Source organism: Haliotis cracherodii, unplaced genomic scaffold (genome assembly GCF_022045235.1).
Source record: "Haliotis cracherodii isolate W230 unplaced genomic scaffold, xgHalCrac1.p SCAF_3, whole genome shotgun sequence".
Classification (NCBI taxonomy): domain Eukaryota; kingdom Metazoa; phylum Mollusca; class Gastropoda; order Lepetellida; family Haliotidae; genus Haliotis; species Haliotis cracherodii.
In genome coordinates, this window is record NW_027266286.1 from 44591432 (window position 1) to 44615589 (window position 24158).

Here is a 24158-nt window from a genome sequence, read left to right on the forward strand (position 1 = left end):
TTTTCAAGGTCAAAATATGTCTCGTTGTCGCATTGTCGCCCCATCACAAATGTGTATAAAAGGCGTAAAGTTCAGTTATTGTTACAGTTAGGAAGTTCAACCTGATAAATGTACGTCTTGAAATGAAAACACAAGTCCGTCCGCGAGTCCATAACATTTTATTATGAGCTCTTCTCTAAAAGTGCTTAGTGTTCAACTCCCAGTTCCAAACACGTAGTACCTCCTCAATAATCCACATACCTCCAGTGCAGTGGTCTTCCGGAAGATGTTACTCTTGACCGTATTAGACAACTGACGAGTGCACGCCTGACCTGTGACCTCGTTGCAACCCTCATGAGGTGTTTGCCGAAGGGAGAGGTGTAGGAAATGTGTGCTCATGTGTATTGCAGTTGATATACTGTATACTGCATGTGATACTTATTTGCGGAAATGTTACAACTTTCAAGATTCAAGAATCAATTTGCATATATTTCATATACAACAGACCGCCGTCATATATCACTGGAATAATGCTGAGAGCGGCGTTAAAACAAATTGTTTTCATAATGGAGCGCTGCAGTCATTTAAAATAGAACCGTATACATATGTACATGTAGTACCAACTCACTCTATTTGTTTCGAATATTCAGCAGAAAATATATTATTAACCAGGTCTTTGGGAAAAGATATCAGATTTTTATAAGCAACCACATAGGGATGATAAAGGACCCCTCGCTGATTAGGTTCTTGTTTACTTAAGAGCAGAGTTGGCCATGTTAGATGATATAACCAAAATCCGGGAGCTCCGGCGGGGGGCAAGCTGGTCTTGTTAGTGTATGGTATGAACTGTGACGTTGACCCAAGAGAATAATGTAAAACATGAGACCAACTCAAGTCTATAATGATTGGGAAAGTCTAGATTTCCACAGCTCTAGCCTGAAATTAAGGATTGTTCTATGCTCCATTTTAATTGTATTATTTTCATTTTGTAGACATGGATGGACCAACCAGGAAAGAAATTGATGGAATATTAATATCACATGTTACCACTGATCCAGTTAAATTCATCACACAATAATACATTAGTATTTGACATTACGGCATTTGATTATTAGGGCATGATCATGTACATGTTCACTGTAGTAATGTACACACCAGTCAACTTGATTATAATTTTTATCAAAGTGTAGCGCGGCATCAACGATTACTTTATGATATCCTCACTTGTCATCGATGTATTGACATCGAACAATGGACGGCAATTCGAAATTCTTATGGATAGCTTTAATAGGGACAGCGCCGGTGTCAGTACAATTTTCCTAGTTAAAATAAGTATCTACAAAATATAATCTGAAGCAGACAAGAACAATATTTTTTTATTAATGCTTACATTCATGGATAGAATTAAGGCAATCTAGGCTTGCCAAATCGTTCTAGACTTGAGCTGGATTCCTTTTAAATTTATTCTGTATGGTCTGGGAGACGAACAGGCGTCAGTATCGCATGGAGAACTGGGACAGCCTTATTCAGTGTAATCAGATATGTTGTGGAGTTTCGGTTTTGGGCTGTTTGCTGAATATATAGAATTGCGAGTTATGTATACTCTGTATTCTTTCGTCATGGAAGTCCATATTTCAAGGCATGTATTTGATATTCATAATAACTCCCCAAAAGCTACACAATGGCAACAAAACGGTACCAGCATCACAGATACCAATAATACATGAGATACATATAATTACTTTAAAGTTAAAACATGTATCTAAATAGAAAATTAGAAGGATACACTTCCGACATTTTTCGTATTTTGTTTTCGTTTGGAGAGAGAAGTTGTGATTGGTATCTGATGGGTGCAAACAGGTGTTCCCTTCCGCCCAGGCCTTGCGGCAATGCTATAGCCCAAAATGAAACAAGCCTTGTTCAACAGGTTCAGACTCAAATTTCTATCCCACTTGGGCTCCTTTTAAATTTAAATATAATTTCTCGTGTCGATATGTGTCAGAAGAAATGAAATATTACAGCACTGGTGAATAGGTTATATGCGCGTCAGCGTCGATCCTATAATATCCTTTTATGCAAAATACATATATACTGATGAATTAAGGTAGTAATACTACGCAAATATGTGTCCAGATGCATACATCAGTATCATCTCGTGATCTTAATTCGTGCTTTGAGCCCTTTTTCTACCGGAGATTCTGGGGTGTTACATCACACCAGAAAGCCAGGTCCAAATTCAAGTCATAATTTCATGGTCCGTCTTGTATGTTGGAAACCAATATCGCAATATGGCTAAATATTGCTGAACGTGGTATTAACCCGATTACTCACATAATTATTCCATTGTCTACAGTCATCTACGAACACTGTACTATCTTTAAGGAGGTATATCTGTATCATCCAAATGTCCATACATACATGTCCACATTTATATGTATAAAGCAAGTCGTCCTGCACTCTTCCCTAAAAGATAAAAGTTAAGCATTTCCTCTGTATGAATTTATATAATGTAATATCGTTTTAATGTAATGCTGATGCAGTAAACGTACCACAGACCTGATGCTAGAATAACATCTAATTTCTGAAATGAACATATTTTACAGAAAAAAAACAGTTGTTTAAACAATACTTATAAAATATAAGAACAAGGAGCCAAGAGCCAAATATTGGGCTGTGTTGGACATATTTGTTTCGGGGTCTTATGACAGACAAACCTGATGCCTTTAAGTATAAAGATAAGTAACTATAGATGTTGTACATATTCAAATATGTTCGTGATTAACCCAACCTTGAAAAATATTGAAAGATGAGTGGTAACTATTTATGCCATTATTTCAAATTAGAATGAGAGCACATCAGGAAAGCATGGTACTTTAATATACGTATCCTGTTAACCCTTGTTATTCTTTTTTAAGTAAGAGCAGCATGTATATCGAGAGTATAGGTTTGGTGCGTGACTTATCACACAGTACTTTCAGAAAGTGTGCATATTCTGTTTATCGGCAATAAATAACATAAGATGATTCATACGGGTAAATACGATTTACTTCAGAACTAGTAGAGATTATTTAAGGTTAGGGGGAAATGTATGTAATTAATTAAACTTTGGCCCGGTTTGAAGGATTTGGGTCCTGGCTTGGACTTTGTGTTGGACGTGTAGACGGCATTTCCAGGTTTGACGTATCAATGACAAAAATGATGTCAGATGCAATTCTCTGCCTTTTCGGGTGAACAATTGGCTTGCCTTTGGATGTGTTTGTGGCGGATGCCACTAGTGGATCGGAATGAGCTCGCGTTTTTGCGAGCATCCAATGTCATCATTTATTATGGTGAATCATGAAACATGCTCCTGATGTTGTCGCAATGGTGCAGTTGGCGCTACTTTTGGCAAGGGTTTCTCATGATAATGGAAATGCTTATGTCGCTTTTGTTGACCGATAAACATGAAAAGATATAAAGTTAGTGTATATGGTCATGTAATTAAGAAACAAACGACGAGTGGGAGTTGTTTATTGTACGATAAACAACGACCGAGACTCGTTTATTTCTATATGAGATATCAACATTACGTACAGCCTCTTTTAGGGTGTTAAATTAGGAAAAAATACACGCTTTACAATATTTACCCGTACTTAAATAATGATGATTCCTTGAATAGAATCCGACAGCGGCCATGCTAGATAAATCCATTTTAGGATTTGAGTTTGGTCCCGCATATTCTCACAATTTTCTCGTCAATCATCTGTACCTTTTCTCCCAATACCGATTGTCATATCACTCTCACTTTCGGATTCTCCAGTAAAATTTATTGGGAACAACTCACTAGACACATACCTCTCAAAAATAAGGTCAAATTTACAAATTTTACTTTTCAAGTTGCGAGTGCATGTTCGAATCTCAATAAATGACGTCATGATAGAACAATTTTTATCGTGAAATAAATATCGCTTCCTTCTTTGTTCTTTGTGATTTATCGCGTAGCTATCTTATATCATCAAATGCCAATTTCTAATTGCTTTATCATGACGTATCCGTGTCATGTAGCAATAACATACACAAATATCGTTGACTTCGACGTTGAATAGTGTCATGAAATATGATTATCCTCTTGTGTGCAATATTTCTGGTTGATAAATCTAACATATTCTTACTTTAAGAATAGCGACTATACATTATTATATATCCCTTATCAGGTCTCTGTAACATTTGCAAAATGATACAAATATAAAAATACAACTGAACCTAAATGTAATGTTTTAATATCCTTACGTTGCTGAGTGCAGCATTTAACAACAAACAAACAAAACATAATATCTTTAAGAATTATGTTAACAATTCCGATGCTAAAAATAATCTCACAATCTCCATACCTCTTTCTCTCTATGAAAACATAATAACTTTTTTTTTAATAATCTGAAGGAATAATAATGGCATTACTATCATAATTATCATCATTTTTATTTATGTTACTTATCCTCAAGCGAAGTAGTCCTCCACATTATACATTCAGTGTAGAAGCCCATGAACATATGAACTATGTAACATACATTCATGGAAATTAGATGAACAGTTGAAGTTAGCAAATGATATTATTCGGTCGAACGTCTATCAGCCATCTATTCTATTCGTGAAGAACATTTCACGTGGGACCAACAGAGGGAATTATGACTATCGACTTGCTAATTATTTTTTATATTCATGCCAGCTCAAACGATCTATTGGCTTGATTTATTGTTATGGTATCCACAAAATAAGTAGGATCCGATTTTTTCCGTTTTTGTTGAAATAAAACTGAATAATATTTGCTGTTTACATATCAAAGTTTGCCAAATTGTTACAAAATGTTTGCCCACAGCAAGGCTACGTATCCCCAACATATTGTGCTAGTAACAGTATCACTGGACTGAGGGAGGGCGGTATTCCTCCTTGTGGGTCACCTGCTTGGCAATATGGGACGGGAAAACTGCAGGGGGTGAGGGCAGTTAAGTTGATTGTACAGACAGATAAGAGAGATCATTTTACAAATGTGAAACCTCAGTCCACAAAGGAAGAGGCGAAAGCTGAAACTTGGTGAGGTTTACAGAACAAAGGCAGTTATTTCTAGTTTCTTACTGACTCTCGAAGATACATTTAATAAAACAATTAATGCGTGTGTGTGTGTGTGTGTGTGTGTGTGTGTGTGTGTGTGTGTGTGTGTGTGTGTGTGTGTGTGTGTGTGTGTGTGTGTGTGTGTGTGTGTGTGTGTGTTTGTGTGTGTGTGTGAGAGAGGTAGAAGAAGAATTGTACACCATAAAAATGGCTACGTATGTAGTTGGGGTAGATATGTTGAATGCCCGGCCAGTATGACCTTTGAGTCACTACAGTTTCAGTCATTAAAATGCGTAAAACAGTATTTGAGTGAAAGAAAACACTATAAGTGAGTGAAACAAAAGACCTCAGTACAGGCACACCCAGTCCCCCAACCCCAAGTCTGCATGTACGAATACTCATACCCGCCACATCCTCAACCACTGAACTTACTCACACAATCATCTGACAACATGTTCGCCAACCCTCGTATCACAACGCACGCACACACACACACACACACACACACACACACACACACACACACACACACACACACACACACACACACACCCACACACCCACACACCCACACACCACATTCTTCTTTACCCACCATTATGTCTACGTCAGCCATCATGGATCCATGCGCATGCTTTCATACATAATCCATCCTCCCACCATTCCCCAACATCCATCGAACTATAACTATATCCGCCCTCATGTATCGGTATTCGTGCTTTCATACATACATACACCCCCCTACCATTCCCCTACATCCATCGCAGTATAACTATGACTATAACCGCCTTCGTGCATCCGCACTTATGTTCACACTGCATTGCATATGCATCGAATTACACGTTTAAAATATCGTAAATATTTTACAACATGTACATATTATATATCAGCAAACAGAGATTATTATAACGCAATAGATTTCATCCGTCAAAACATCACAGAAAGAGGGGCAGCCTGGAATTTTACAATGGCATCTGAATGCACTAAGACGTTCAACTGGTCAGGAGGTGAGAGTTGCGGAAGATTACGGTAAACTTCAGTTACAGATCTCCATTACGAATATCTAAAGTATGAATAAAGATCACAGCTTGCTATGGCGTGTACTTCATGCCTGCAGAATTAGCAATGTCCTTAGCTTTAAATTGTATGTCTAAATGCTTATGTAGACAAAGACCCAAATTTATATAGGCATGACCATATTATATTCTACGCAAATATCACCACATTTAAAAACAAAACTAGATTGAGTCTTTGAAGGGCATTAAGAACTGTTACACACAAGGAAAAATATTTATGGATGTCAACGGAGGAACACTGCGTTTCGGAATATATACTTTCATATATGTTACATCACACCAGAAAGCCAGGTCCAAATTCAAGTCATAATTTCATGGTCCGTCTTGTATGTTGGAAACCAATATCGCAATATGGCTAAATATTGCTGAACGTGGTATTAACCCGATTACTCACATAATTATTCCATTGTCTACAGTCATCTACGAACACTGTACTATCTTTAAGGAGGTATATCTGTATCATCCAAATGTCCATACATACATGTCCACATTTATATGTATAAAGCAAGTCGTCCTGCACTCTTCCCTAAAAGATAAAAGTTAAGCATTTCCTCTGTATGAATTTATATAATGTAATATCGTTTTAATGTAATGCTGATGCAGTAAACGTACCACAGACCTGATGCTAGAATAACATCTAATTTCTGAAATGAACATATTTTACAGAAAAAAAACAGTTGTTTAAACAATACTTATAAAATATAAGAACAAGGAGCCAAGAGCCAAATATTGGGCTGTGTTGGACATATTTGTTTCGGGGTCTTATGACAGACAAACCTGATGCCTTTAAGTATAAAGATAAGTAACTATAGATGTTGTACATATTCAAATATGTTCGTGATTAACCCAACCTTGAAAAATATTGAAAGATGAGTGGTAACTATTTATGCCATTATTTCAAATTAGAATGAGAGCACATCAGGAAAGCATGGTACTTTAATATACGTATCCTGTTAACCCTTGTTATTCTTTTTTAAGTAAGAGCAGCATGTATATCGAGAGTATAGGTTTGGTGCGTGACTTATCACACAGTACTTTCAGAAAGTGTGCATATTCTGTTTATCGGCAATAAATAACATAAGATGATTCATACGGGTAAATACGATTTACTTCAGAACTAGTAGAGATTATTTAAGGTTAGGGGGAAATGTATGTAATTAATTAAACTTTGGCCCGGTTTGAAGGATTTGGGTCCTGGCTTGGACTTTGTGTTGGACGTGTAGACGGCATTTCCAGGTTTGACGTATCAATGACAAAAATGATGTCAGATGCAATTCTCTGCCTTTTCGGGTGAACAATTGGCTTGCCTTTGGATGTGTTTGTGGCGGATGCCACTAGTGGATCGGAATGAGCTCGCGTTTTTGCGAGCATCCAATGTCATCATTTATTATGGTGAATCATGAAACATGCTCCTGATGTTGTCGCAATGGTGCAGTTGGCGCTACTTTTGGCAAGGGTTTCTCATGATAATGGAAATGCTTATGTCGCTTTTGTTGACCGATAAACATGAAAAGATATAAAGTTAGTGTATATGGTCATGTAATTAAGAAACAAACGACGAGTGGGAGTTGTTTATTGTACGATAAACAACGACCGAGACTCGTTTATTTCTATATGAGATATCAACATTACGTACAGCCTCTTTTAGGGTGTTAAATTAGGAAAAAATACACGCTTTACAATATTTACCCGTACTTAAATAATGATGATTCCTTGAATAGAATCCGACAGCGGCCATGCTAGATAAATCCATTTTAGGATTTGAGTTTGGTCCCGCATATTCTCACAATTTTCTCGTCAATCATCTGTACCTTTTCTCCCAATACCGATTGTCATATCACTCTCACTTTCGGATTCTCCAGTAAAATTTATTGGGAACAACTCACTAGACACATACCTCTCAAAAATAAGGTCAAATTTACAAATTTTACTTTTCAAGTTGCGAGTGCATGTTCGAATCTCAATAAATGACGTCATGATAGAACAATTTTTATCGTGAAATAAATATCGCTTCCTTCTTTGTTCTTTGTGATTTATCGCGTAGCTATCTTATATCATCAAATGCCAATTTCTAATTGCTTTATCATGACGTATCCGTGTCATGTAGCAATAACATACACAAATATCGTTGACTTCGACGTTGAATAGTGTCATGAAATATGATTATCCTCTTGTGTGCAATATTTCTGGTTGATAAATCTAACATATTCTTACTTTAAGAATAGCGACTATACATTATTATATATCCCTTATCAGGTCTCTGTAACATTTGCAAAATGATACAAATATAAAAATACAACTGAACCTAAATGTAATGTTTTAATATCCTTACGTTGCTGAGTGCAGCATTTAACAACAAACAAACAAAACATAATATCTTTAAGAATTATGTTAACAATTCCGATGCTAAAAATAATCTCACAATCTCCATACCTCTTTCTCTCTATGAAAACATAATAACTTTTTTTTTAATAATCTGAAGGAATAATAATGGCATTACTATCATAATTATCATCATTATTTATGTTACTTATCCTCAAGCGAAGTAGTCCTCCACATTATACATTCAGTGTAGAAGCCCATGAACATATGAACTATGTAACATACATTCATGGAAATTAGATGAACAGTTGAAGTTAGCAAATGATATTATTCGGTCGAACGTCTATCAGCCATCTATTCTATTCGTGAAGAACATTTCACGTGGGACCAACAGAGGGAATTATGACTATCGACTTGCTAATTATTTTTTATATTCATGCCAGCTCAAACGATCTATTGGCTTGATTTATTGTTATGGTATCCACAAAATAAGTAGGATCCGATTTTTTCCGTTTTTGTTGAAATAAAACTGAATAATATTTGCTGTTTACATATCAAAGTTTGCCAAATTGTTACAAAATGTTTGCCCACAGCAAGGCTACGTATCCCCAACATATTGTGCTAGTAACAGTATCACTGGACTGAGGGAGGGCGGTATTCCTCCTTGTGGGTCACCTGCTTGGCAATATGGGACGGGAAAACTGCAGGGGGTGAGGGCAGTTAAGTTGATTGTACAGACAGATAAGAGAGATCATTTTACAAATGTGAAACCTCAGTCCACAAAGGAAGAGGCGAAAGCTGAAACTTGGTGAGGTTTACAGAACAAAGGCAGTTATTTCTAGTTTCTTACTGACTCTCGAAGATACATTTAATAAAACAATTAATGCGTGTGTGTGTGTGTGTGTGTGTGTGTGTGTGTGTGTGTGTGTGTGTGTGTGTGTGTGTGTGTGTGTGTGTGTGTGTGTGTGTGTGTGTGTGTGTGTGTTTGTGTGTGTGTGTGAGAGAGGTAGAAGAAGAATTGTACACCATAAAAATGGCTACGTATGTAGTTGGGGTAGATATGTTGAATGCCCGGCCAGTATGACCTTTGAGTCACTACAGTTTCAGTCATTAAAATGCGTAAAACAGTATTTGAGTGAAAGAAAACACTATAAGTGAGTGAAACAAAAGACCTCAGTACAGGCACACCCAGTCCCCCAACCCCAAGTCTGCATGTACGAATACTCATACCCGCCACATCCTCAACCACTGAACTTACTCACACAATCATCTGACAACATGTTCGCCAACCCTCGTATCACAACGCACGCACACACACACACACACACACACACACACACACACACACACACACACACACACACACACACACCCACACACCCACACACCCACACACCACATTCTTCTTTACCCACCATTATGTCTACGTCAGCCATCATGGATCCATGCGCATGCTTTCATACATAATCCATCCTCCCACCATTCCCCAACATCCATCGAACTATAACTATATCCGCCCTCATGTATCGGTATTCGTGCTTTCATACATACATACACCCCCCTACCATTCCCCTACATCCATCGCAGTATAACTATGACTATAACCGCCTTCGTGCATCCGCACTTATGTTCACACTGCATTGCATATGCATCGAATTACACGTTTAAAATATCGTAAATATTTTACAACATGTACATATTATATATCAGCAAACAGAGATTATTATAACGCAATAGATTTCATCCGTCAAAACATCACAGAAAGAGGGGCAGCCTGGAATTTTACAATGGCATCTGAATGCACTAAGACGTTCAACTGGTCAGGAGGTGAGAGTTGCGGAAGATTACGGTAAACTTCAGTTACAGATCTCCATTACGAATATCTAAAGTATGAATAAAGATCACAGCTTGCTATGGCGTGTACTTCATGCCTGCAGAATTAGCAATGTCCTTAGCTTTAAATTGTATGTCTAAATGCTTATGTAGACAAAGACCCAAATTTATATAGGCATGACCATATTATATTCTACGCAAATATCACCACATTTAAAAACAAAACTAGATTGAGTCTTTGAAGGGCATTAAGAACTGTTACACACAAGGAAAAATATTTATGGATGTCAACGGAGGAACACTGCGTTTCGGAATATATACTTTCTCCTTCATCAGGTGCATATTATTAAATGCTATGAGGCAGAGAACATATATTTATACCTGTAAGAACAACAAAAGTAAAAAGATATCAAAGATGGGAACGCAACAAGGGAAGCCAACAGATAACTGGCATGGCGCTGATTACCCCGCCTCCCGTTTGCCCATTGTCCATTTCCCATTACCAATCATTCATAAGTTAAGTTTTGGCTTTAATTTGTCCATTGATAATCAACCATCAACGTCTATTATCTCCACCCTAAAAATATGTAGTTTACTGAGAAAGTGGTATCCAAATATAATGTGTGTTACTGTTGACCACTTTCTTAAAGGCATTGTTGGTTCAAAGCTTTCGGTCATAGAAGCCGTGCCATTTTTCTCTTGTCAGAGGAGTACAGAAAGTATACGTCATCTGGACTAACATTTTTGGTTCGGTGGCTGGGTTAGATCGCCAACTTTGTGTTCTGGCGATTGGGTGCCTCACTCACAGTGTGGGTTCAAATCCCGGACGGGACTCAACCAAAGAAAGTACGAGAATCTGTACTTTAATCAGAAAGTGTTATCCCAATTATAACATTTGTTGTCAAGAAAACACAATAAATGTATATTCGGCTTTGGATGGGTAATGATATCACAGACATATACGGATATTGATGATGACTTGGAGGAGCTTCGTAACGCACGTCTTCTCAATTCAGGGATTGGTAAATCCAAATATGTGTTTGCGCGTGCGTGCGTGCGTGCGTAAATGTGGGCCTGTTGGATGTTACATAAAACATTCATCTTGAGCGGGATGGTAGTTCGAGTTGGATTAGCATGTTAACTATATGATCTTCTTTAGGCAGAGAATGCCGCGCATGAATGTATTGATGAAATTCCTAGGTACATGGGACCTTTTCGTCCCCAGGAATACCCACATTGGAGACTTCAATGGGGATAGGGTGTACACAATGTGCTACCTGGTACATTGTGTGTCATCAGACCGGACAACGTTGGTCTTTGACTGATTGTGGCGTAAAACACACTAATGTCTTATTCATTTACTAATATCGGAAATTGAATGTTCATCTTAATTGTTATTGTTGAACATGTAATATATTTTTAAAGAAATAAAACAGTGACATAATAACTACAACTTTATGTGAGCGCGAGTAGCTTTTTTGGAATGAGATGAATAAGTCTTATAAAGTTGTAAGCTTCACAACCGTGTAAACTATGAATTGACTTTATTGGGTAATCAAAAAAGAGATAAGACCTAAAATAGCCAAATTTCATACGATTTCACTTGTCCACCATCGTGGATGCAAGGCGAAAACATTTCAGCGCGTTTGAAGCCACTGAGAATGCCCCCTGCAGAGTTGGACGGACATTCTGCGGTGGCGCGGCTGAGTTGACCAGAGGCTATCAGCAGTATTTCCTGTCCAGGTTATTTAGGTCAGTTGTTTGTGTGTGTGTGTGTGTGTGTGTGTGTGTGTGCGTGTGCGTGTGTGCGTGTGTGCGTGCGTGCGTGCGTGCGGGGGGGGAGGATGAGATTGGGGGGATAGATGATGGATTCAGCAACTAGTAAGGTCATCTTGAGTGGGAGGGTATTCGCAGATGGATTAGCATATGAACTATGATTCTCTTTAGGCAGAAAATGAGGATCCACGATGTTCGACCTGGTGGAAGTGTGTTATCAAACCTCACAGCATTGGCTTTTTGACTGACTGTAGCGTCAAAACAAACTCATTCATTTACTTGAACTGAATGTTCATCTTAATTGTTATGGATAGTCACGGAGCCATGATCCAGAGTACAGGGTGTCATTAGATAGAAATAAACTAAGTAATAATAGGATTACCAGAAAAACGGGGTTTTACACACAAGCCAATAAACTTCACTCATTAACACCAGAGTAAGTCAGTGCAAGATTGAAAACTGCCCCATAATTATGTATGACATGCTTGTCGGGTATTGCTACATATATATGTGAAAACAAAGTTATTAAAATGAAGAGCAAAACTGATGAAAGTTAACAATAAACGTGTATACGTGTTATATCGTCACTGCAAAAATAATGATTGTTTGTCTTTAGTATTAACATTCAAATACGTTATATCTGTATTAGCGATATTGTCTTTGTTCCACCGGTGAGTCACGCGTTAGCCGTACTATCTCGTAGTATAATTGTATTTCTGAAGATATCACGATACAGTTTTACGATGCATCACGTCTGCACTAGCGCTTGATAACAGCCTTGTGTTTGGGTGTTTAAGTGGTTTAAATCGCTGCTCTTGATATTGTTGATTAAACTTTGATACTATGAACAATATAATGTTATGTGAGAGGATGACTTTAGAACGGTAACATACTAATAGTATATAGGATGACATAAACAGAACAATGAGAAGTTCGTCCAGATTAGTGTATAGGCAACATTTAATAATTTAAAAAATTACATTCAATAACTCCCCTTTTAAGTCCATTTTCCTGACTTATAAGTAAATGCAAGAACAATCGGCCGGAATACAATGTATAGTTCTTGTCCACTTCCATATGACTATATAGCATACAATAAGCTATCGGGTCCCGTTTAGATCGGTTTGGGTGGCAGCCTAGACAGCCAAAGAATAATTTCATCTTGGAATCTCCCATATCACTGGGGATACTCTTCAATTTAAATGGAGTTACTCGTTACGATTCTGAACCTTCACGTGACTGTGTTTATGAACCATTGTAAAAATAGTGGTGACATTAATTCTAGCAAACAATATGCGAAATCGCACATGCACAGATCGGAAAATTTAGTCAAGGCATTAAGTAATCCGCATGCGCAGAACGATTGATTTCAGTACTTCCGCTAAGCGCTTCGAGTGCAGCGTCAAACGCGGGCCTGTAATCTAACACGCGGGGACTGACCAATGAAAACTGAGAAGTAGAAATACCGGTAGACGCTGTTGCTTGATTGACAATGTCAATCAAGAAAGGGAGGAGCTTAACGCTATCGTTCTCTCCCAGTAAATTCCGATGTCAAATAACGACGTTATTTGGACGGAAAAACGATGGTTTGAAAACGTCCAAATAACGTCGTTTTTCCGTCCAATGACCATATACGGAAAAAAACGACGTTTTCGTGTTTGCAGTGTGATATTATTTGAGCTTGGGAGACACAAGGGTGGGCTTCATCATCCAAAATTATCCTTACAATGTTCTCAGTTTCTTCTCAATGTCTTGTTATCAGTGTCTTGAGAGACCCATGAAGATTCCGGGGTAGAATAAGTGTTCAGCAACCAAGGCGTGCTGTAAATGGCGACTGTGCATGTCGTAAAAGGCGACTAACGGGATCGGGTGGTCAGGCTCGCTGTCTTGATTGATGCATGTCATCGATCCCAATTGCGTAGATCGATGCTCATGATGTCAATCACTGGATTGTCTGGTCCAGACTCGATTATTTACAGACCGCCGTCATATAGCTTGAATATTGCTGAGTGCAGCGTTAAACAACAAACAAACAAACAGTGTCTTGAGATTAAATAGCTAACTAACTTCTGTATGGGAGAGTAGTGATGTCATTTAATCGTGGCATCAAATTGACAATGACGTCACAATAGTCCGAAAAGAATTGTGCGGCACTTTCATTGTATGGATATCTCCGCGTAGATATCGCTTGATCTCAACCAAGCGATATCTCCTATGGAAGCCTGTTTTTGATGATAAATATTGGTTCCTTTAGCAGATATTTAGTCATCCGGATTCTTTACCCTGATATATTTCTCTTTAACCATTACAGATTGTGGAGGGTATATAGTAATACATGGGCAAGCGTCTGGGGTGATCGCCTCCCCCAATTACCCCAACGCCTACCCTAACTTTACCCGGTGCATCTGGACGTTCGAGGCAAGCGCGGAGTACCAGGTACTGGTCACTATCAACTTCCAGGGGCAACAGGAAGGGGCAGTCTGCAATGACTACATCGAGGTAAGCATCATCTACTGGGTTACTGAGAAAAAGTGTTCCTTGACACTGCAGGCAGAGCTATTACATGCCTATAGCTGATGCAATGTTTTGTTTTTTTGTTTGTTTGTTGTTTCACGTCGCACTCAACAATATTCCAACTTTATGACGGCGGAGTGTAAATAATCAAGTCTGGACCAGACAATCCAGTGATTGATATCATGAGCATCGATCCATGCAAATGGGATCGATGACATGCATCAACCAAGTCAGCTAGCCTGACCACCCGATCCCGTTAGTCGTCTCTTACGACAAGCATAGTCGCCTTTTACGGCAAGTATGGGTTACTGAAGCCCTATTCTACCCCGGATTTTCACGGGTCCTGATGCAATGATGCTGACGTTGCACCTTATTTTCCTTGCCGTACACAGAGTCTCGTCGACGTCATTGCCACATTCGGGGCCACTGGTGGCACAGTCAATTAAGGCGCCGCAAGTTGCTGTGCAGAGTTGCTCAGTCTAGGCATGATTTCCAGATTCTTTCTATGAAGGCATCTAGACGGAACCGTCATTTTGCCTTCTTATACTTACCTCTACCTATATGTCTCAATGACGCGTGTTAAGGACCGAGGCAGCGTTATTGATGACATGAGCAGACAACATACCAACGGTTATTGAATCCCTCCGCCATAGGGTTTTGTTTCTACTATGACATACTGCAGAAACACATTACGTTTCGGGTTCTGAAAATCACATGTTTTAAAAAAAACTGAATGGGATCAAATACCAGCACAGCCACATAATGACAGTCTGTGGTAAGATTGATCACTTACACTTAAACTGTGCGATCCCTATTGCAGAAGGGCGCATTGTACAAGGGCGCATGGTCACCGTACAGATGTATACAGTTCAAAGCGATTATTAGGGCACGGGTGACCGTGTCATCTAAAGCGCAGCTATTCGCTGTGCAGAGTTGCTTCCCCTGGGTACGACAGAAACCTATGATCGTGGGTTCGAATCCCGGTTCGTCCCAATGATGTTTCTAAGTTTTTCAGCACCATACCCATCCTCGTAAGAGGCTGAATCATTTCGGGCTTTCTTCCGTCATCAACACACCGTGATACTGTTCAAAGAGGCGTTAAACCAAACTCACTCACCCCAAACGGTTCTTCTTAACATAGTGACCTGTCTTATTACAGATCCGGGATGGCAGCGCAACGTCCGACGTCTTGTTCTCATCCTGTGGTACTCTTGCGGGACACAACGTGACTTCCACTGCCAGATGGCTGCGGATACTCTTCTACAGCGACGGGAGCGTTGCGGCCCAGGGACTCCAAGCCACGTATTCACAGATATACGCAGGTACAGCCATTGAATGAAATACACCACAATTACAAGAAGAGTGAGTGCGTTTGGTTTTACGCCGCTTTTAGCAATATTCAAGCAATATCACGGCGGGGGACACCAGAAATGGGTTTCACACATTCTACCAATGTCGGGAATCGAACCCGAGTCTTCGAACGCTTTAACCACTAGGCTACCTGACCGCCCCTACAAGAAGAAGATCAAGTGATGAGTGCGTGGTGTTATGGTGATCATCACAGACAGCATAGGGTCAAGCCAATTGGCTCGCCTTGCACCTGTGATTTCAGTCATTCAAAATCATCGGCTACATTATTTCTTATTGTGTACGGGGGCACGGGTGGCCCAGTCGTCTAAGGCGCCGCGATTCGCTGTGCAGAGTTGCGTCCCTTGGGCACGCCAGAAACCTATGATTGTGGGTTCGAATCCCGGTTCGCCCCAATTATGTTTCAAGATTGTTCAGCACCATACCCGTTCTCGTGGGTTTCACCGAAGTGGTAAACGTCTGAGACCTGCATCACTTCGGGCTGTCCTCCCACATTAAGCTGACAAGCCGCGATATAACTGGAATACTGTTAAAAGCAGAGTTGAACTAAACTCACTCACTCACTCTTATCGTGTATACTAATCTTGCAGAACTGATTGCCAAACTTACAGTGGTAATGTCTATGGTTCACTTATATCACAAATTACAACTAGGAATGGGGCACTAGACAGTGGAGCAGAGCCGTATGTAAATACCTGAACTTTGCAATCTAGTACTCTAGACGTCCGACGTCATCATATATTTCGGAATGACGCTGTAACAGGATAAGCCATTTTGTCCGACAAAGTAATAGTTGTCAAGACAAGATTGCAAGTTACAATACGTTTTTATACATAGCAATTACCCTATACAAACATGCGAATCGAATAATATATAGATATCTTGAACTGTTGTACATACAAACGTGGACGACATTTGTATGACATAGCCAATCATTGTATGGATAACATCTCTGAAAACGTCATGCGAATTCTCAATGTAGGAGAGCGTGATTCTGCTCTGGTGGTGAGTTAATTAGGAAACTATCAAAATATTTTATTGAAAACACAAAGGCACATCTGTATAAATATAGTAACACTGCTGATATTTAAGGGTATAAAATGTTAGTCCCTTTGCATGTACAACAAAGTCAGTTCACAAACATAGTACAACTTGGGCGCCAGATACTACACTAAGAATAACATATGTGGTGGCATGATGGTGAAACTCATGATCGGCCAGCTCAGTATTCCCCGCGAATTCCGTCTTACGTTCGTCTTGTATAAAAATCTGACACACCGTCATACACATGTATAAATATATATGTAATACCGTTATACCTAACTTTATGATATTGTTCTTTCAGCTTTCGTTATACAAATGCTTTACATTAGAAGCTTGTTTTTCCACAGGATCCGTCATAAACAACATATCATCCCCGATACCTGGTATGTATTGCGCATTCCTTGATAATGTCATACCATGAATACATCCATTAAACACAGTGCATTCCTTAATAATGTCATATCATGAATACATCCATTAAATACAGTGCATTCCTTAATAATGTCATATCATGAATACATCCATTAAACACAGTGCATTCCTTAATAATGTCATATCATGAATACATCCATTAAATACAGTGCATTCCTTAATAATGTCATATCATGAATACATCCATTAAATACAGTGCATTCCTTTGATGAATGTATTAGTTGTTAGTTGATGCGCTTTGTGTGTTTAATAGCTTATCGGTATAAAAGTTATCATATTCCAACACAAGACTATAGCCCTGTAACTCTCAACCATGGTTTAATCTTGTCGCATATGCAAATCTAAATATCATTTTAACGGAATTTGATTTTGCTGCGTTACAGTCAAAGGGTGGAACGAAGTGGACACATACATGTTAATGATTTTGTAAGCGGAATGATAAAGCCACCCTTTTCGTCACGTTGTTAAAGATCGCAAGATGTTATGAATGAAAGTTACTTATCACATGACGTTGTGACTGAAAGGGACGTTTAATAACCATAAAGTCCCTATTTACTTAGCATTATAACAGAAGAATCTGTTCGCATGTGATCATGAAATTATGACGTTTTCCGTGGTCTAGAGGTAGAGCGTCCGCTCGGAGAGCGGAAGGTCTGAGGTTCGATCCCCGGCAGCGTCAAACGACGTTGAAAAATGGTACTTGTTGTTACCCTGGCGCGCGGCATTAAGTGGATAAAACAAGGCGTGGTCGGCTCGGAGTCAGTATACTGTGTCTGAGTTGGGTATTCATGTTAAATTGTGGCATGGTATCTCAGTAGGCTAGCACTAAACAATCGGCATTAGTCCGGACTAGTACAAGCAGAGACATACATAAGAACAATTATCTTGGACGCGACGTAAACCCCATTTCGCCTCACCTCACCTTTTCATGATATCAAGTAATGGTTTGTCTAACCCAGACTCGATCACACGACACTCACTACTGCTACCAATGTTTTTTCTGTATATCAGCTTGCCATGTACTGGTTCAATTTTTGCAAGTTTATATCCTTTCGTCACAGTAAACATGCTCGTTATATGCATCCTATAAAACCTATTTGTTTCTTGTACCTGTCTTTGCAGAGTGTCGAAGTCACGAGTACCGCTGTTCAAACAAAGAATGCATTAGCATGTCCTACCGCTGTGATGGATATTTCGACTGCGGCTGCGCTGACGGAGGTTGCGACGAGGATGGATGTGGTGGTATATCAATGAGTAAGACATTTCACACATAATATTTTAAATGTTTCTGACCTCACCTCAACCGTTATGTGTCCCATGTCTTTTCAGTTCGTCATGTAAAGCGGATTGATATTACTAGTTAACATGTTCTAGGTTCCTGATTGGTCAGATGTCGTCTTGTGACAATTAATCCAACGCGGTAAGCCATCATGACGTCATAATGTTTGATGTAACTTCGTTTGTTGTTACGTCACAATTGGCGCGGTTCACACTGCGAGATAATGCTTGTCGTCAGAGGCGACAATGCTTGTAAGAGACAACAATGCTTGTCGTCAGAGGCGACAGTGATTGTAAGAGGCGACAATGCTTGTAAGAGACAAAAATGCTTGTCGTCAGAGGCGACAGTGCTTGTAAGAGGCGACAATGCCCGTAAGAGGCAACAGTGCTTGTCGTAAGAGGCGACAGTGCTTGTCGTCAGAGGCGACAGTGCTTGTAGGAGGCAACAATGCTTGTCGTAAGAGGCGACAGTGCTTGTCGAAAATGCTTGTCGTAAACAGCTTACGATGCTTGTCTTAAGAGCTGACTTACGGGATCTGGTGACATGGTTGCATGATGTCAATCACTGGATTGTCCGATTCGATTATTCAAAAACCTCCCTCATATAACTAGAATATTGCTGAGTGAGGCGTCCAACAACAAAGATACAAACAAAAAGTGAAAGTCCGATGGCAGTCACAAGATCGATGTAACCTGTTACTCGTGGACTCGTTATGATAACATCGTTACATGTATCACTTGCGGGATGGGGACCGCCTCCGTGGTCTAGTGGTAGAGCGTCCGCCCGGAGAACGGAAGCTCCGGGGTTTGATCCCCGGCCGCGTCATACCAAAAGACGTTAAAAGATGGTACTTGTTGTTACCCTGTCTGGCGCTCGGCATTAAGGTGCTAAAACAAGGACTGGTCGGCTCGGAGTCAGTATACTGTGTCTGAGTGGGGTATTCATGTTAAACTGCGGCGTGGTATCTCAGTGAGCTAGCACTATAAATCGGCATAAGTTCGGACTCGTACAAGCAGCCACACAAACACGCACACGTACATGCACGTCGCTATATATGTGCAATAATCTAGGACGCGACGTTAAACCCCATTTCACCTCACCTCACCTCACCTCGCGGGATGGACGGGATGTTACTAGCTACACATTTGTATACACCCCTCCACCTTCGGTGTCATAAAATAACATTCAGCTTGTAAAATCCCAGCTCATGACACATGTAACACATATTCTTGGTGGTGTATTCTCGTGGTTCACTTTGATATAATTAATCCAAAATTCATTTCTCTTTGTCTGAACACATTACTCTATTTCCGTATTTTCCGTATTTCAGGTTATCCAGCCCGAATCGCCATGGGGATAGGCATTGGGATAGGCATGTTTGTCTCCGTGTGCATGCTAGCCTTATTCATTGAGAGGAGACATAACTGGGCCAAGTTGAAACGGGAAAAAAATGAAAAAATGAAAAACAAGCGCAGGAGGTAGTAATCTTGGCTTCGTGTTGGAACATTTGGCATCAATGCAATCTTTATGTTTGTTAAAATTCTGGTACGTGTATAGAAACGATTCCCAAGGAACGGGAACATGTGGTTCAAACCGACACTTATATTGGAATTTACATCACAGTCTATGCAAAACGTTTTGCTAAACATACTTAAGAAAAAACACGACTCGACAATTGAACCCGCGGATCTATATATTCCATGCGGTCGATAGCAACAGAGGACCCCGGAGGCCCAGTAGAATAAGACGCCGCAATTCGCTGTGCAGAGTTGCGTCCCTTGGGACCTCTGATCGTAGGTTCCAACCCCGTTCGCCCTGATCATATTGCTAGGATGGTCAGCACTATTAGTTTCACCAATGTGTCTAAGACCTGAATCACGTTTCTCCCACATTAAGCTGACACGCCGTGATATAACTGGAATGCGATCGACATAAAACCCAAATCACTCACCCACTCGCTATATAACAGCAGCAGGGTTGGAAGGTTTGCTGGTGAGCCAGTCGATTATGAACAGCTAAGGCATGTGTCAACTCCACGTGATGAGTAAGCATGAACTCCACCTGTCCCCTGTTCAATTGAAATGGATTCTTCCGTTGAAGGCGGAACAGTCCCCAAATGCGGAGTCCAAATCGATTTGTCTGTGGTTTAGTCGCGTATTGCATGTCAATAGTCAAGGGAAGGCGAGAAGCATCACAACATACCTGGTAAAATGTAATTAATTATTTTTAAGGAAAGACATAATATACATAAATATACGTGTACATAATGTAGAATATTTAAACTTTGCACACACGTTTTGAAATGTTCAACACACGGTTATTTGCATCCCAATTTCTGGCATATTTTGTTTCTTGTACATTAGCATGTTCTTTGATCTGACATTGTCACCGTGGTACACAGACAACAGTCTGCTGTTGACCGACTTATGTAGATTATTGTATATTCATTTGTAAATAAATAATCACAGTGAAGGTTCTGTTTTTTCATTGACTTTTTGACGACTTCCCTGAAGTACCCACACACGCATATTGGATTTACACATTATGAAAATGATGGGATAAATGGGGAGTCTCCGACATAATAAGCGAATGCTTTTACCACCAAGCTACATAAATTATTTCCAGAATCATTTTTTTTCATTTTTAAAATTTAAAGTGCATTTACCTAACACCCTTGTCTAACCGGGTTAGAATAGGTCTTCATTAACCCGGACGTATCGTAAGAGGCGACTGACGGGTTCGGGTGGCCAGGCTCGTTGATGCATTGTCGTTGATGGTTGATGCATGTCATCGTATCCCAATTGAGTAGATCAATGCCCATGATGCCAGTCACTGGATTGTCCGCCCCAGATTCGATTATTTACAGACCACCGGTGGAATATTCCTTATTGCGTTAAAAACAATCAAACAAACAAAAAGTTGTGTGTCTGCAATATCCAAAAGATCCATGTCAACGTATGCTATTCAAAAAGATTCAGAGAGTGAGTGAATGTCGTTTTATGCCACAATATCTAATCTATGTAACTCTTATTATAAGAAAAATCAATACACGGTAATAGAACTCAATAACTCCAAATAGAATTGTCAGCGCTTCATATAATATAAGGGAATGACCCAAAGGGACATGGAAATAGGCAAACATACATGGAAATAGGCAAACATACCTTTAAACCACGAAAAATAACAGCCTGGTTCCCTGGGTATGCTGCGCTGGCGCTACACTGACACAGGCAATGACTGCACAATGGCCGCCTCCACTAGACGAATAAACATGGCGGACACGACATGTATTTACTATAGAAAAACGCTAGAACAGGTGGTTAAATTTTTGTCTTAGCATTTTCATGAACGCTCTTGCAATGTATACGTCACGAGAATAACCTCCATTGTTACGTTTAGAGAAGGAAAACATTATTTAAGCTGTTTCCACAATCGAAAGTGTTCGTCACATCGGTGAAATGTAAACAATGACACACACCCCATTTTCAACAGTGATATGTGCGTTAATAATTCGTGTCAGCTCACTGTTGTCACGAAATGGAATTAAACGACCACCTCAATGAAATACCGTTAGCATCTTTAATTTAGCCAATCCGATTACGCAAATGTCGCGGATTATGCCCCGTTTTCTCCCATTGTAAAGTGGTGGGTTTCCCGGAATTATTGAACATCCAGTATAACAACTAGAAAAAACAAACACTTTTGATCCGTAATGATGGTATTTAATGATAGGATCTGACATTGCTTCTGACATTTGGCCTCTGGATTTTATTCACATGAAAAGCCATTTATTTGGCATTTGTTTTCATATTACACAATGAAATTAATCATAAATAGAACTAATAATTTTGGAAAAATCATTGATTTATTCCAATCTGGGTTTTTTAACTATGTGTGTGCTTGTAAAAATGTCGGGTTTAAATGGCATACTAATATAGAATATGTTCACTATTTTGAATTAATTTGGTACAGTGGCATACACATCCATGTGCGTTCTCTTTTTCGCGGGATGAAAAAAATATAAATGAAACAGTAGTTATGGTGTGGCAATTAATCAACTGAAGACACTTCAACATGAGGTTACAGAAAACTTTATCATAAATTACACCATTGGCAGGTTTTCTAGTTGATATTGAAAATCACTATTCCATGAAATTCTACTAGATACCATTGTCTTGTTTGAGATCCAGACACCGAAACAGTTTGTCCTGAAAGTGGCCAGTGATTTTGTCAAGAACACCAGAGGAATCTATGTGTGAAACACACACTTTCAAGGGCTGTTGTTTATCAAAGACATATTTGGTAAAAGGCACAGCAGTTGAATTGAGTAATGTTCCCATCTGTCTATTGTCATAAACATGATATTTGGGGTGGGGGAGGTGGGGTTGTCACCAAGTTATGATGATACATATTATTTATTATCAAAATTCAAATGATGCATTCTAAGGAACACACATGCAAGTAACATATGACCATAACCTTCAACCAAATTATAAATAATTGTAATTTAAGATTATCTACTGACCAATCTACATTAACTCCAAAGGGTTTTCAACAATCAGACATCTGAAAAAGTTCCATCTTGTTTTTTACAATTTGAACAATCCTAAAACATGCAAAGCTGATGAATATGATGCCCTGAATAAAAACAAAAATTGGCATAATTATAATTGTTGGTATGTAAATTAGAATGCAAAATTGGTCAACAAGTTCAGTACAAATTTTCCTGAATTCAAAGCATAATCAGTGATTGTTTGTTGATCCAGGTACGGGAGCAGTACTGTTAAAGCATAAGAGTGTGAAGCAAACAAATTCAAATGCCGGCTGAATAAATGATGACATCATATAACATGTATGCGATTTATTACTTGTGTCAGATCTACATATATCATGCTCTAAATGATGTCAGTATATGCTTTGATACTGGCTTTAACGTGGTCATTTAATTCCATGTATTATGTATACGATTTCGCGACAACAGTGAGCTGACACGAATTATTAACGCACATATCACTGTTGAAAATGGGGTGTGTGTCATTGTTTACATTTCACCGATATGACGACGACTTTCGAGTCTCGAAACAGCTTAAATAATGTTTTCCTTCACTAAAAGTAACAATGGACGTTATTCTCGTGACGTATACATTGCGCAAGAGTGTTCTTGAAAATGCTAAGAATAAATTTTAAGCACCCGTTCCAGCATTTTTCTATAGTAAATATATGTCGTGTCCGCCATGTTTGTTCGTCTGGTGGAGGCGGCCATTGTGCAGTCATTGCCTGTGTCAGTGTAGCGCCAGCACAGCATACCAGGGGAATTCGAACCAGGCTGGAGAAATAGTACTTTTGCGCCACACTGATTGGGTAACTCAAGCCAAAAAAATCGTTCCTTTGATTTGATTGGTTGCTAACTAGCCCCTAGCAACATGACGTCATATCAAAGCAAACCG

At 39.3% G+C, this 24158-nt stretch overlaps 1 protein-coding gene across 1 annotated transcript in view; it reads left to right on the forward strand.

Moving 5' to 3' along the window:
• LOC139474458 (membrane frizzled-related protein-like) overlaps positions 1 to 21129 on the forward strand; it is a 42724-nt gene extending 21595 nt beyond the window's left edge. Inside the window, exons 3-7 of the mRNA XM_071257494.1 lie at positions 14386 to 14573; positions 15748 to 15910; positions 17348 to 17383; positions 18555 to 18686; positions 20042 to 21129. Of these exons, the coding sequence (XP_071113595.1) occupies positions 14386 to 14573; positions 15748 to 15910; positions 17348 to 17383; positions 18555 to 18686; positions 20042 to 20193 (671 nt within the window). The 3' untranslated portion in view covers positions 20194 to 21129. The remainder of the gene's footprint in view (positions 1 to 14385; positions 14574 to 15747; positions 15911 to 17347; positions 17384 to 18554; positions 18687 to 20041) is intronic.
• The last annotated feature ends 3029 nt before the right edge of the window (positions 21130 to 24158 follow it).